This window comes from Hypomesus transpacificus, chromosome 12 (assembly GCF_021917145.1).
Source record: "Hypomesus transpacificus isolate Combined female chromosome 12, fHypTra1, whole genome shotgun sequence".
Lineage (NCBI taxonomy): Eukaryota > Metazoa > Chordata > Actinopteri > Osmeriformes > Osmeridae > Hypomesus > Hypomesus transpacificus.
Genome location: NC_061071.1, coordinates 2,468,277 through 2,483,520, shown reverse-complemented (window position 1 = coordinate 2,483,520; position 15,244 = coordinate 2,468,277). Strand labels below are relative to the sequence as shown.

Here is a 15,244-nt window from a genome sequence, read left to right as displayed (position 1 = left end):
ACTCATCTGAGGCTACCTTCACACTGCAGCTGAATGTGGCCCCAAATCCTCCCCTTTTTCCTCATATGTGACACAGGTCTGTTACTTGGACGACAGCGTGAACAGCCCAAAGCGCAATGAATCTGACCTTTTCGAAACAGATTTGGGCCACTTTCATATGTGGTTTTAAATCGGGTACAGGTCTGATATTTGGCAATGCGATCTCAGGCTAAACAGTCAAAGCGGAATTTCTTCATCCCCCGTGATCGACATTCGTCCCGATTCCGCGCTGGCTGAACGAATGTATCTAATGAATCAATGGGAATTGAGCATCAAGGCTTGCAGTGTGAACGTAGCCTGAGAGCATGTGACCCTCTGTGTGAGTCCGGTGTGTCCGTGCTGTTACCTGTGTGTGCGGGATGCAGTTGAGGTAGTGCTGCTGAGACAGCAGGCTGTCGGTGGGGAGACCTGGTGTCAGCTGACAGGACAGGGGGTTGATGGCGGTGTCTTCCTGAGGGCCGGCGGACGTTTCCGCTGCAGGACCACCAGGGTTGGGGTTCCTCTGGAAGTAACAGGATGCCTGAGAGGAGCTCTGGCTTTCGGGGGCCTTCATCCTCTGACAGGAAGGGCCCAAGGAGCCCAGGCCTGTGATGCTTCCGTGCACTTTGTTGACAGGGACTGGGGGCTGGCTCTGGAACATACAGCTGTTGGAAGGAACCATAGACTGGGTCCCTAAATCTTCAAGAGGAGTGAAAGCCACACTGGGGTGCATTTGAGCCTGGTACATGGCCTGGTAGTGCTGAGAGTTCTGGGGAACCTGTCCCGGAAGAGAGTCTCTTTGGAATTCAGGCACCTTGTTAAAACGTCCGTCCATGGCTTTGTGTCCGTTTTGTAACGATATGGGCAGCTGCTGTGGCTGCTGCAGCTGTCGTTGTTGTTCTCGCTGTTGCTGCCAAGGATGTCTTTGATTCAAGCTGTTCTGGGTCTGAAGGGAAACGTTTTCTTGTAAGCAGTTAGCTCTGGATAAAGGATCGACAATGATATCCTGCTGACTTGAAATACTCTGGCCATACGTTTCCAACATGGCTGATTTGGAGATAGATGGCATCCACTGGTTTTCCTGACAGGGGCCAAGGTGGTTTGATTGCTTCCCAGAGTTCTGAAAGCCCATTGCTTGAGTAGGTACTCCCTGCTGCACAAAGTTCTGAATTGGAACAGTCACTGCGCTCGGGTGGAGCTGCCTACCAGTGGTTTGAGAGCCTGGCTGCATCTGCCTCAGAGAACCAGAACCGAGACCGTTCAGCCACGGAGAGCTGGACTGAACCTGGGAGGCCTGGAGGCTCTGCATAAGTGTGTTTTGGATCCGGGAACATGACCCCTCCAGGGCAGGGTTGAACCCTGCTTGGGTCTTCAGCCCCAAGCTGTTAGGAGTGTTGAGCCGAGGGTCAACTCCTCCCAGTGACAGGGAGAAAGTGCTGTTTGTGGCTGTCGGCTGAAGGGGGCCGTTCAGAGCTCCAGAGCCCACATGGGGACCTATGTGCGTCAGCTTCATCGTGCCCCCAATAGGACCAGGCCCTCTGTTCCCCAGGAACTGGCTCTGTGGCTCCATGGTCCAGTTGAAGTTCTGGTTCCCAGGTAGCAGTGGGGGCTGCAGATCCAGGATAGGGAGGCAGGTTAGGGGCTCCAGGAGAGGGTTACCAAGGTCCCCTGGAGAGGGGAGCTCGCCAGGTCTTTGAAGACCACTCACCTGGAGGAGGTGATCCTCCACGTAGGAAAAGATGTCATTGCTGAGGATTTCGTTGAAGTCGTCGGGGAGTTCACAGCTGTTGGCGTTCATGGTGTTCACCTTCAGCAGGGTGTTCTCCCAGTCCTTCAGCTCCACGGGGTCCACGTCCAAGGTGGAGCACACGCTATCGTCCCCGATGATCTGCTGCAGGGTCTCCATCATGTCCTGGAGGGTGGCCTCCTCCTTCAGCAGGGCGCTGGGCTTGGCCGGCGGATGCTGCCAGGTATCTCCGGGCACGCTGGTGAGAGCGTGGCTGTCTTTGAAGGCCACGTCGTTGAGGGCAGACATGGAGTTGGGATCGCTGGTTTGCCGGTAGAAAGACTGGTCCTGGTGGAGGAGGGAGGCCAGGAGAGAGCTGGGGTCCAGGGACAAGTCCTCCACCACCTTCCTGATCTTGGGGGCTTTGCACTGAGTGGGGATGTCTGCAATGTCCAGGGAGGGGCCCACCTCGTACAGAACTCCCTCCCCCGTGGCAAAGTTAAAGGGCAGCTGCAGTCGTCTCACATGGAGATGCTCCTCGCCTTCTTCATTTCTGGAGGGGGAGCAGGATTCGGTTAGTCACCACGTACAGTGCCATGGCGCCGCCTTGGGGGAGAACGGTGTGCGCGTTCTGATTGGGTGGCAACCCCTTTCACTTACGTCAGAGCTCTCTGTCGTGCGACTATGAAGTCGGGCCTGCCGTTCTTGTAGACCAGCCGGGCGTTGGCCTGAACCCACACCCAGGTCCCCCCTTTGGTCAGCAGCCGGAACACGGTGAGGCCGCTTTCCCCTGTCTTAATCACTGGTGGAGTGGGGAGGACAAATAACACACAGGCAAACCGTTAACGCCCAAACAACCAACTCGCTGTCCGTTGACGTCAGACGTAGGTATCGATTTCGAAGCCGACGCCGGGCTTACTTTTCACATGGTTGTCTGCACAGTACATCATGTCAGCTGCGTGGATGAACTGGTATCCTGAGCCACGCATGCACAGCTCGATCTCGCTGTAGCCCAAGACCACCTTCCCCCTGGCAGAGACACAGATACAAAAAAACACGCATTTGTTTGCAACACATGTCTATAAAAGGGAATATTTCGGCCCAGTGTGTCTCAGTAAGCATCTCAACCTGGTGTCTATGCCCAAGGGTGAGAAGTCCAGCTTGTGCTTGGTCTGGAAGAGCAGAGTCTTGGCCCGGATCTCCAGGATGGAGGGGGGCTGGAGCGGGGTGGCGATGACAAACAAGGCCAGCTGGGGGTGGCTTATGGTCCCGTCCTCGGACACCTTGGTCTGGCCTTGGAGGTACTTCAGACGCCCATGGAAGTTTAGGGCCTGCGTACACAGAGCACACAGCACACACATTAGAGGGTCGTCTTCCTGTGCGTGAACAACTACGATAAAAGAACTTGTGTCGTGAACCTGTATTTTCACTCTCCGCAATATACAGTCCAGGTCACAAAGTAATAAATATTATATTATTAGAGTAATGTTATTCAAGCATATTATAATTCATGTGGACATGTTTATGTCGGAGAGATACTTCTCTGAAGTGTGTTTACCAGGAATCCCGAGGAGTTGTCTAGGAGACAGCGGAAGCGACAGACGAAGCTTCTCTCCAGGAAGGAGGAGTTCTCAGGAGGAAGCTGGTCAGGGTTGTAGCTCACAATGTTGCTGGTGATTTCACTGCTGTTGTCCTGTGTGGCTACTGAAAACGCACGCACGCACGCACGCACACACACACACACAAACGCACACACACACACACACATACACACACACAAACGCACACACGCACACACACACATACACACACACAAGAGGATTACACCTTGTAGCCTTTCACAGAACAGCACACAGTTTGCACACATCAAAAGTTGGGCAGAGGACATAACAGCAGTCAGGGATGTGTGACGTGTGCAGTGGGCTCACCCTCGGAGCCCTGCTCCCCCTCAAACTGATTGGGGTTGAGGGCGAAGTGCAGCTCCCTCCTGAATATGGCTCTGTCGTCCGTGTGGATCAGCTCAAACACACTCTGGTGGACCACGTCCGACTGAGGGGAGGGATCAAGACAGACAGAAGCACAGAGAGGTTGGAACACCAGGCGTCAGGGTGCGAAGTGGGCCGTGAGGATGATGACAATACCATTTTTACAGTGGTGCTAATCTACAGAGGTTTAGACATGAGGTGGATGAACTGCCAGAAACACAAGTCCTGCTTTCTGTAAACATACAACACCATAAGCACTTCCACAACCATCCACTTCCTTAACCATCCATTCATGAGGCTATTGATTCAATCAAAATGTGTTGATCTACACAACTGTTACCAGTAATGTCTGTCCTATGAGATCAGTGGTTCAAGGGGACGATGGCAAGATCAAAAAGCAATGACTTCAAATAAGACCAGGTCATGTAAACAACAGTGGTCTTTACCAGGTTCACACTGCCCTCTACTGGTCAGGCGAGCTAAAGGCTCAGCCCTGTATTGGCTGGGGAGGAGGAGGGTTAGGGAGGGGTTCATGACCCTCTCTACCTCTCTCCCGAGGGGACCTTCTCGTCTTCAGCGAGTGAGAGTGGACAGCGCGCTGTTGTTTGTGTTGCAGATTAAGTGTAGACTAACAGTCCAAGTGTGAACGGGCTTTCCATGGTCCTCCAAAGGCAGACTAGGTCATGGCAAACATACAGGGCCATGCGTGCTCGTGTGTGTGATCACACGAGCTGGCAGACGGAGGTGGAGAAGTGTGTGTGTTTGGAGGCGGAGGGGGGCGGACCTCGGTGCCCTGCCACTGACACAATCGACCGGCTAACAAGACTGCCCAAAGGCTGTGTCAACACCGCTAGGCACACAGAAGGGGCGGACCTCACCGAGTCCAGATCAAGCGGGGCAGGGGGACGATTTGTATTGCGCCGGGCGTCGCGCCGTGAGAAACCCAGGTGGGTGTGGTGCTGGTGCACCCTGGAGAGTGACTCTGGGCAACACAAGACACATGTGTGAGCAAGCGTGGAGATCTGAGGGCCCCCCCCCCTTCCACGGGCGACACTGTGCAAGCGTGTTTCAGCTGGGAGAGGCCGACACGTGGCATGATACAGGGAACACGCTGTTTACACTGACAGGACTCCTCCCATCGCCGACCTGACGCTAACGATCTCCTCAGCCCGGAGACACAGCCCTCATAAGAAGTCGACACTTTCTGGATTTGTTTTGGGGGGGGGTGGGGGATTTTAGGCCAATCACAGCCTCTGGATGTGTGTACTGGATCTGTTCTGTGCTCAGTCTGTATAGTAGATCTATTCATCTCTTGTCCCACATGGTGATTGCTGTGACCTAGCTGATTGGCTGTGTATTTGACCGTACAGAGCACACTCAGTACACTGGTGAGGGGGACATGTGGTGAGCGCGATATGCGGTGGGTTCGTCTGCAGCTCAACCCGAGAACACTGCACGTCTTTCTATACAAGTGCAACGCTGAGGTGTAAATGTGCGACAAAGCCAAATATTTCAAGGTTGCAGGACAGAATATACTGTATGTGTGTGTGTGAGCCTCAGCCTCCTGCTGTGTAGGGCAAGTCTCTGGGCCCCTGGCCCGGTCATGCCCCGTGTCACCCAGAGGGTGACGAGTGCTTCTGGGTCCTGTGGGCTGACAGAGAATCACGCCACGCGCCCTTTTTTTTACCCCAATGACTCAAACGTGTACCTCGCACCTCACCTCAGGAACCCCCCTCACCTCCCCACATTTTTAAGGAGGAGCGTGTGTGCGTGTAGGAGCGGTGTTGGTGTGATGTGGTTCTCTCCTTCCCTCTGGGCCCCGGCAGAAACAGCGCTCGAAGCCCAGCTGTGTGCGAGCTCGTGGTGCACGAGGCCCATCAGTTTGACTCTGAACTTTTGACGTGTAAACACATCCATTTCAAATGCGGTCTGGAGAAATATGTCTGCGATGGGGAGAGAAGTGCCAGGGGTGAGCACACACACACACACACACACACGTGTACTCGCGCACACATACACACACCTCTTGATTCACAACACGATACCTGCTTCTTTTCCTCCGGCTTGACACGAACAATCCAGATCTAAATGGACCAGCATCTTTTCCCCCCAACCCCTCTTCTGTCCATACAGCACCACCCACAGTGTAAAGTCTAGTTCCGCAGTACCAAGTACATGACTAAAACAGTGGGCTTCATCTCATATTCCGTGGGGTCTATGCCTGAAGGGATGCTGGGGGTTTTAGAGGTGCTTGTCCTGGGGACACGGCTGCTCCGAGTTGGCACGGTGTGAGCCGGGTCGTACATGCTGTACGACAACAACGCTGCAGGCAAACACTGGCACCGGGCGCTCGTCCGCCCGTTGCCATGGAGCCGGGGCCGGGGTGTGAACAGGCTGAGGGAAAACAGCTGAGGAGGAGGCAGCTGCAGCCTGCAGGGGAGGGGCCTCCAGGAAACACTACACCTCCCGCTGCCTGATTTAGGTCCTAATTGAACTTGATATTTTGAGGCTGGATGGTCCGCGGTGGAGGTGGTCTGGTGTAGTGTGTGTACTGTCATGCACACGCGCGCACACGCACACTCGCACACACACAGGCATTCTGAAGACAAACAATGCTAGAACTGTGTCAGGAGGAGGCAGGTTTAAACAGTTTCAACAACAGTTGCTCAACAACTTGTACAACTCATGGGAAAATACCTAACCTTTTATAAGGAAACACATTTCTCTCAGCCATTCCTGGATTAACCGTCCAAAATTATCCACTGGGGCCTGAAGACCATGAATGTCACAGTGTCGGTGTGTGTGTGTGTGTATGTGTGTGGGGGGGTCAGAGCCCCCCTGCTCACCTGGTGGAAGCCGAGGTAGTCCTGGATGGTGGGAGAGGAGTAGAAGACATAGCCCTCTGCCGTGACCACTAGGATGAAGCCGTTCAGGGCCTGCAGGACACAGAGAGAGGGACCAGCTCAGATGTCTGACACTGGGCTGGCTGGACATCCCAAATCTGATCGGTGTTGTATGGGACGCTGCCTTGATTGAGTGTGCTGTTTGAATGTGTGTGTTGCTGTGTGTGTGTGTGTTGGTGTGTTCTGAGGTGCTTTGAGGTGAAGGTTTGGGTAAACATCCCATGCAATTAGCCGGGGCTTTGTTCAGGTGTTAAACATGACCACAGCGCTCGGACAGAATACAGCTGCTAGTCACGCACAGGATCTGGGCCTCATAAACAATGGACCTCCACACACACGCATGCACACACACACACACACACACACACACACACACACACACACACACACACACACACACACACACACACACACACACACACTATTCACCATTCACACAGGAACAGGCCAACACATCTGAAGAATGCTGATAATATCTTGGCTCCACAACACATTTGAAAGTTATTTTCACGTGTGAAAAATACATTTCACACATTCACTTAACGCATGAAATTGACAATTTAAGCTCAATGTGAAATGTTTCAGTGTCTAGACGGCTGTGTCGTCACCACGGCTGGGATGACACAAGTGTGTCTCTGTGTGTCCCATGGTCCCCATCGATAAACAGCTCACCATGAACGAATTATCAAGGCCGGCGAATCAGACGTAAATCAGACTAGCGCCATCTCTCATTACGCTGAAGGCTCTTGGACACAAACTGGTCAATGGACTGTATTTATATGGAAGTGTGTGTGTGCGCGAGGACTCCCCGGAGAAGATTGTATCTGCCCGTCTCCTACACCCTGTCAGACAAACAGAAAAGACACAGAAGAAGATGGAACTGCACTGATGCACTGTGGGAAGGCAACAGAGTCCGTCAAACCCGGAAGCCGTCTGGAGCAGAGGGAGGGCCCGTGTGGTTTCAATCCTGACAAAGCGCCGCGTCGCCGCTCCAGCCAATCAAATGTGTACGCACATCCCCCGATTCAAAAGCGCGGCCGTTCGATTTGTCGACTTTACGTGTCTCCGGAGTGCTCAGCCTGTGAAGCGCTAACACGATGCATGAGATGGCAGCGCCGTGCGTTGATCCTGAACTTAAGAAGGGCGGGATGGGGTTGCCTCGGTGACGTCAGGGAGGGGAAAAAACGGAGAAAAACATCCCAAAAGCCATACGTGGGACTGCAGTCTTTGTCTTTCCATGTGGAGGACTGAGTGAGCAGGTTGAAACCTGCCTCGCCCTGCTTCCTCTCCCTCGGGTGTATCCCTCTGGGCACAGATACGGACACACACGTGTACACACACTCACACATGTGCGTTCACACACACGCACACACTCGGTCTGCTCATACTGCAAGCTTTGAAAGAAAGGCTTCCACACCCACACGCGCACACACCCTTACTGTACCTGCAACAGGAGATCCCCCTCAGAGAAGTTGACTCCGTCCAAGGAGGTGGCCGTGGTTGCCAGGTTGGTCAGTCTGTTCCCTCCCCACATGGAGCTGTTTTTCTTCATGGTGGCTGAAACACAGAGAGGGAGGGAACAGGGCTTCTTATGAGGCACGAACACGCAGACACCCGGCTGCCCTGCTGTCATGTCCTCTGCCAAGGCATGAAACGGCCCCCCGAACCACACACTCCTCCCAACCATCCTGGTTACGTGTGCGTTTGTTTGTTTGTGTGTATGCATGCATGTGTGTCTCGCAAATCCCCGTGTTCATTTGGAAATGATTATACATTAAGACCCCCCCGTCCACTTCCCTGGTGTCTAGAACAATCCTCTCACACACACACACACACACACACACACACACACACACACACACACACACACACACACACACACACACACACACACACACACACACACACACACACACACACACACACACAGACACAGACACAAAGACACACAGACAGTGGAAGGACCTCTGACTACACTCAAATGTTATGAAAGTCTTTCAGAATGCACACTCTCTTCCAGCTCGTCAGAAGCAGCCACCACCAGAGAGGTCCTGCAGCTGCGCCCGGGCTGGGCCTCTCATCTATTTTGGCGGGGCCCAACGAGCAGGGGACCAACTGTGTTTGCAGAAACAAAGCCAATTGTTATTTTGTGATTGCCGGAAAAGCTATTTCTGTTCCGTCCGGCCTAATTTCCAAAAGATGTCTCCTTGTCAGGGGTTCAGGATCAGAGAGATGCCTCCACCGCCATGCTAGTGTTTCAGCTCAACAGATGCATGAGGGAGCGGCCAGTCTGTCTGTGACACTTCCCAAAGCCCACCAAAACCTTCTGGAAACCAGGAGCCCTTCTAACCTTCTCTCTCCTCCTCTGTGCTGTCTGTGAGTATGGGGGGGGGGGAGAGAGCCTACTGTAGCTGACTGGCTACTCCAGACAAGGTCATATCCCAGGTTCCAGCCTGAATACAAGGGAAGCCTTGTTCCGGACAACCCCCCCCCCCCCCCACCACCACCTCGGGGACACAGACGCCTACTGTACCCCTCCAGCCCACCTCAGGACTCCAGTACAGCAGGAGAAAAGACAGGGCTTTAACACTGCACATTCGAAATCAAACCAGCATGCTGCTCAGCTGTGTGGGGCTGGGCCCATGGCAGGCTTGTGTGTGTGTGTGTGTGTGTGTGTGTGAGTGCGGGAGGGAGGGTTGCCCCGTCATGGGGCATGGGTGTGAGCTGTGAGCACGAGAGGAAGAGGGACAGAGCGTCATGTCTTAGAACATGAATCCACTGTCTCACCACACAGTGTGATGAGCACTGGGAAAGGACGGTTTGAACGGTGAGCTGCATGGCAGGGCCAGCTACTGCAGACGAGAGCAGGACAGAACAGGGTAGAGTAAAGCAGGGCAGAGTAGGGTAGAGCAGAACAGAGGAGAGCAGGGCAGGGCAGAGTAGCGCAGAGCAGGGTAGAGTAGAGCAGGCCTGTATCTGAGGTGCTGCAGGCCAGGCCGCAAGCAGGGTGGGGCGCACACACACTTCCTGTTTTGTGAACACAGATGGTTGCGGCTATTTCGGGAGCCTCTGCGGCCTATCGAGCCTTCTGCATCGCAAACTGGGAGGGAGCCAAGATGAAACACCCCAAAAGGGACTTGGTTTCAGTCCAACAACCCCCTAGAACACCTTCCCACAGGACACAGATGTTGGGAGTTCAATTGCAGAGGGGGGGGGGGGGGTCATCTTAATGGGCAGATAGGGACAGTTAGTAAGACAAAGAAAGAGAAGGAAAGTCAGCAAGAAGAGGGTTCAGCAAGAGGAGGCCCCCACCTCCACACTCAGACGTAGACAGCGGCGAGCAGCCTCCCAGTCTGAACGAGCTCAGGGCTGGCTGGGGAGGAGGGGTGGTGGGGGCAAACGAGAAAAAACAGACAGCGACTGCAAAATTAGCACTTGGCCAGTCAGATAACGTGTAGCGGTCCCCCCCCGCCCCTCTGAGTCTGGAAGAGAGGACTGAGACACTTCGGAAATGGTCATCCAGGCCCCGAGGTCGGATCGGCGCCGTGTGACCACGCGGATGGCGAGCGGCTTGCTGTTACAGCCTGCGCCGTCACGGCCCCCGGGCGCAGTCGTCCGCTGTGTTGATCGGCGACGGCCCCCCTGACCTGTGACCTCTCTTGAATGAGCCCTCTGTCTAATGAGGGGGACCCAGATTAGAACAGGCCCCTTATAATTGACATCCTTCACTTCCAACTTAACGTTTCGACCTTTCGGATCCTAAACTGTCGTGTGCGTGTGTGGGCCCTTTGAGCACTCTCCAGAAGCAGCTGGGAAGCCTATTCTGCCAGGCTGGTCACTGAACTGGGTTAGGGTGTCCAAGTGGGCCTCTGAGAGGGCCACAATGAGCTAGCTCCTCCATTCTACACACTTCAATATCCTGCTTCATTTTCACCCTGTCTCACATACTCTGTCTCAAACCGGAGCAGGCAGGCACACATGCACACATGAACGTGTGTGTTTGCGCAGGCGGGCGCATCAACGAACCCCTTGCTCGTGTGTTCATGATTTACATCGCCCCACACACACGGGCCACCATGGCAGGGAGAGGATACAAAAAACCTTCTGCCATGACTTGCGTTCTCCTGCTGTCTCTCCCCCCAGTCTGTCGTCCGCTCAGCTGGAACACACACAGGGCTGCCGTGTGACCAGCTCATCCTCTCCAACGGCTGATACTTCCCAGACATGGAGCCACGGAGCCATGATTCATAGCCCGTTCTTCCGCCGGGAGAGGAAGAGGGGAGAGAGAGGGGGAGAGAGGGAGAGAGAGGGAGAGAGAGGGGAAGCCTACTCCGTTCTTGTTTGGCCTGCTGGTTAATGACCATCGCGTGCAGAGCGAGACTGCATCCTTGACAGCACCTGAACCCCATTAGCTAACAAACTGGACCACTTCCCAGTATTTTCTTTTCTCGTCTCCCGCCCCCACCCCTCCCCCCCCTCCTCCCTGTGTGTCTGTAAATGGTGCTCACTGCTAATGGCTCCCTCCCAACGGCCCGAAACATAAAGAACTTCATAAATTTCATGAGCAAACAAATGGCCCGATAGTGCTCCCAGTGTGAAGGGGAGGACTTCTGACAAGGAGAGGCAGAAGGAGAGGCAGAAGGAGAGGCAGAAGGGCAGAGCGTGCTGTTAGACACAACAGGGCTGGCACAGCAACCACCACCTCGTCTTTCCTACCTCTTTGCACCTCTTTCCATGAGCAGGAAAGCACCAGTCATTTTTGTGTCTCGTCCGGCACTGGAGATTGGTAGAGCAGGGCCGAGTGAGTAAAATACAGAGAGAGAGGGAGAGATACTGTCGAGATAAATAGACAAAGATAAGGCAAGGGAAAGAGCGAGAGAAAGAGCGAAATTGAAAGAGAGAGCTAGACAGAGAGACAGAGAGAGAGAGAGAGAGAGAGAGAGAGAGAGAGAGAGAGAGAGAGAGAGAGAGAGAGAGAGAGAGAGAGAGAGGGGAGGCGGCAGAGAGAGGGCAGGAGAGGAAGAGGCAGATGGAAAGATATAGACGGAGGGAGAGAGACATTGACACCGATAGAGAAAGAGAGAGTAATGTGTGGGATGTATAAACATGTAGGCTAAATAACGACTTGATGTATCAGCAGTGTTTCGCTGTGTTTAATCACACGGCCCTCTGACATGCGGGGAGTTTTTCTCTCCTCTGCGCGGCCAAAACGTCTTTTATTCCTCTCACGGCACGCTCTGCTCCGCGGTTAACCTGATTTACAGCAAAAATAATAATAACACAAAACACAACATAGGTGATTGATTTTTTTCACTCTCCCGTTTCACCCAGACCGTCCGAGGCACGACTACTCCCTACGCAAGACAAAGCCAATGAGGCCAATCCCTCTCTCTCTCTCTCTCTCTCTCTCTCTCTCTCTCTCTCTCTCTGGTTGGGGTGGTAGTGGTGGTGGTTGGGGTGGTAGTGGTGGTGGTAGTGGTGGTAGTGGTGGTGGTAGTGGTGGTGGTTGGGGTGGTAGTGGTGGTGGTAGTGGTGGTGGTTGGGGTGGTAGTGGTGGTGGTAGTGGTGGTAGTGGTGGTGGTAGTGGTGGTGGTTGGGGTGGTAGTGGTGGTGGTAGTGGTGGTGGTTGGGGTGGTAGTGGTGGTGGTAGTGGTGGTGGTTGGGGTGGTAGTGGTGGTGGTAGTGGTGGTGGTTGGGGTGGTAGTGGTGGTGGTAGTGGTGGTGGTTGGGGTGGTAGTGGTGGTGATTGGGGTGGGCTCGCTGTGAGCACCCTGGGAACTCCGCCGTTTCAACATTCTGATGTTGCAAAAAGCGGGCTCTTTCATCTTCCACTGCCTACCTTCTGAGTGTAATCAGGACCAGCTGGGCCCCAGCAACAGCCTCCGACCCCCCTGCCCCCTCCCACATCCCCCCTTCTAAAACAAGCCAGGCTCCAGGCTTCTATCGCTCTCTGGGTCTCTGAGGTGACCGCGATGCTCCGCCACTAGGGGCTCCCCTGTTGCCGGCTTGTGCTCTTCTACACGCCCTCGCACACTCTACTGTACATGATATAACCCCCCCCCTCCACCACGGCCTCTGACTGTGTTGCTCTGTGTGTACCCGCCTCTTCCCTCCTCTTACCAACCCTCCTTTCTAGTGCCCCCACACACACACACATCCCTACTCCCCCCCCCCCCCCCCCCCCCCCCCCCCCCCCTTCTTGAGACTTTGAAACCTAAGATCTGAATGGAGCCATTGTTTCCTCCGGCGTCCTCCTGGTTGGGCCGGCTAGCGCTGCGTCACCCTGTCTCTCTCTCTCTCTCTCTCTCTGTCAAGAGGGGCAGGTCGTAGCATGTGGAGCGCAGCCTGGTGTCTCTCCACGGACCCGGAAGGCTCTCTCCTGCAAAGCCCCCCTAACCCCACACACACATACTGGAGCAGACCCAAGCAGACATCTGTGACAGGAGGCCTGGAGACCGTCGGAGAAGTGTTCGCGCGACGTGATCGCACATGAACTCACCTCAGCATACTAAGCCCCCGAGCTCAGCCAGTACAGTGTGCTTGGCTAGGGTTCCCAGTCCTGATAAAGAGTGCTGGGAGACATACTACCGCTGTCTGTATAAGGATTTCACTTCAGAGGGGCGTACCGCTAACATGACGCTGCGCTACACCACTGTCTTGTGTGGGGCTGGCGAGGCCCCGGGCAGGGTAGCGGTGGGTCTGATACCCATGGGGCCGCCTGCAGCTGGAGCTCAGCTAGGAGCCTGGATGCCCCCTGGATGGGTCCACCCTGGAGCTGGGTGCAGTCCAAAGGGGATATACCGCTGATGTTTCCTGTGGTGCTCTCTCCAGGTGTGGGTCTGACGGCCTGGGGGACGTCAATAAATCCAGCATCTGTCAGGAGTTTTCCTGTCCCCCCCCCCCCCCCCTGTCCCCCCCACCCACACACACCCACACACACACACGTGTAGGGACTACACTGACAGCAGGCTTTTCCTGGTCTCTCACACCTCGGGGTTTTGTTTTTCACTGCATTTCATCTGTTGCCATGTGCACACACACACACACCAGTACACACACACCAGTACACACACACACACACCAGTACACACACACACACACCAGTACACACACACCAGTACACACACACACTTGGCAAACATTGGATTTCTTGAGAGAAGTCATAAACACATCAGTGTAGGAGTGCAGTGGCTGGACCAACATGGCTGTAGCATGCAGTGTGTCAATATCACGCAGCAGAAATGATCTATGGGCCTGGTCATAATACCCAAAGACACAGGCTCGGAGCACAGGGACAGCCATGTCTAGTGCTGGCAAGCTTCCTAGCTCGGCCATGACCGTCAAAGTCACTAAAGGGTCACACAAGGAAGGCCTCAGTGCTTTGGTATCAAACTTCTGGCACAATCTTTCCCATGAGCATTATTTGGTGGTACTGTGGCAACCGCCAGACGGGCTCCAGTGGGCGCCTGAACGCCACTTCACACCCCGAGACTGAGGGATCATGGGACGCTGTGTGGGAGTTCTGTGTACACAATACACTTCCTGTCTGAGGAAGCACAGAGAGAGAGACAGAGAGACCGAGAGAGAGATAGAGAGAGATAGAGACAGAGACTGAGAAAGAGAGCTGGAAGGGATAGAGAGGTAAAGAGAGAGAAAGACAAGCTGATAGATGATATGGTGGTGAGGTTTTGTGAGGAAAAAAAACACCTACCTTAGCCCGAACATCAGTCACCACCGCACAGGCTTTGATCAATACAATTACAATGCCATGAAAATCATTTCAATCAAATATTCTATCGAGGGACAGAGAGAGGCGGATTGGGGAGAGAGAGTTAGGGGACAGATGAGAGGGAAAGAGAGAGGCCAGAAGAGCGCAGACACGCAATGAACCTGTTATCCAAACAGAGGTGACCTTTGCCCCCTCGCACAGTGAGATAAGGTTAGAGGAAGGCCGGTGCAGGGTACGGGGGAGATATCTCAATGTTTACATTCACCCTGTCCGCTTGCTATGTCACATATGGGCGGCTGTTTATCCTGTCCATATTCATGTTGCCTCTCAGCAGCTTCTGACTGGGGTCTCCAGGCCAGGACACGCAGGGGTCAGACCGTGGGACACGTGACACCTCGCCGCAAATCACCCCATGTGACACCTGAGGTGTCGCGACATGCCGAGTGACCATGCTGACCGTGCGCGTTGTGCGAAATACTTTGCGGAGAGGAAGTTCACGAGTTGGAGGGAAATAGCGGAAAAAAATTAAAGACATATATATCTACAATGTTTCGGTTCACCGTTCTTAAAGTCATGACCCCATAGAGGTTTGACTTTAAGAAAAGAAAGAAAAGACAGCCGTTTATTGAACCTATCTTCTTCCATGTACAACACCACCCATGTCAAACTAAAGACAAGTTTTCTTGCTGTAACAACCACCTGGCACCAGGTGTTCTACAGCCAGGTATGGGGGGGGGGGTGCTCTCCAAATCTCCACTCATGCAAAGAAGCAGGTACATGCTGTGTGTGGTCAGAGCCGGCAGCAAATGTGATCGTCTGTCTGTGTTGTCTGAACAGGGCTCTGAGAGTTGGCTGCATGTGTGTGTGTGTGTGTGTGTGTGAG

The 15,244-nt window shown here is 54.0% G+C and overlaps 1 protein-coding gene across 4 annotated transcripts in view; it reads right to left on the bottom strand.

Moving 5' to 3' along the window:
- ahr2 (aryl hydrocarbon receptor 2) overlaps positions 1–15,244 on the bottom strand; it is a 28,586-nt gene that overhangs the window by 2,702 nt on the left and 10,640 nt on the right. Inside the window, exons 1-9 of one of the 4 annotated variants that reach the window (XM_047030937.1) lie at positions 11,349–11,567; positions 8,077–8,189; positions 6,576–6,665; positions 3,673–3,793; positions 3,303–3,448; positions 2,873–3,075; positions 2,664–2,773; positions 2,405–2,546; positions 386–2,297 (exon numbers count right to left, since the gene is read on the bottom strand). In XM_047030937.1, coding sequence (XP_046886893.1) covers positions 386–2,297; positions 2,405–2,546; positions 2,664–2,773; positions 2,873–3,075; positions 3,303–3,448; positions 3,673–3,793; positions 6,576–6,665; positions 8,077–8,184 — 2,832 coding nt within the window. In that variant the 5' untranslated portion in view covers positions 8,185–8,189; positions 11,349–11,567. Of the gene's footprint in view, positions 1–385; positions 2,298–2,404; positions 2,547–2,663; positions 2,774–2,872; positions 3,076–3,302; positions 3,449–3,672; positions 3,794–6,575; positions 6,666–7,304; positions 7,398–8,076; positions 8,190–11,348; positions 11,568–15,244 lie in introns of those variants that run through there. The other 3 variants (XM_047030936.1, XM_047030935.1, XM_047030938.1) reach the window with 3 other exon arrangements.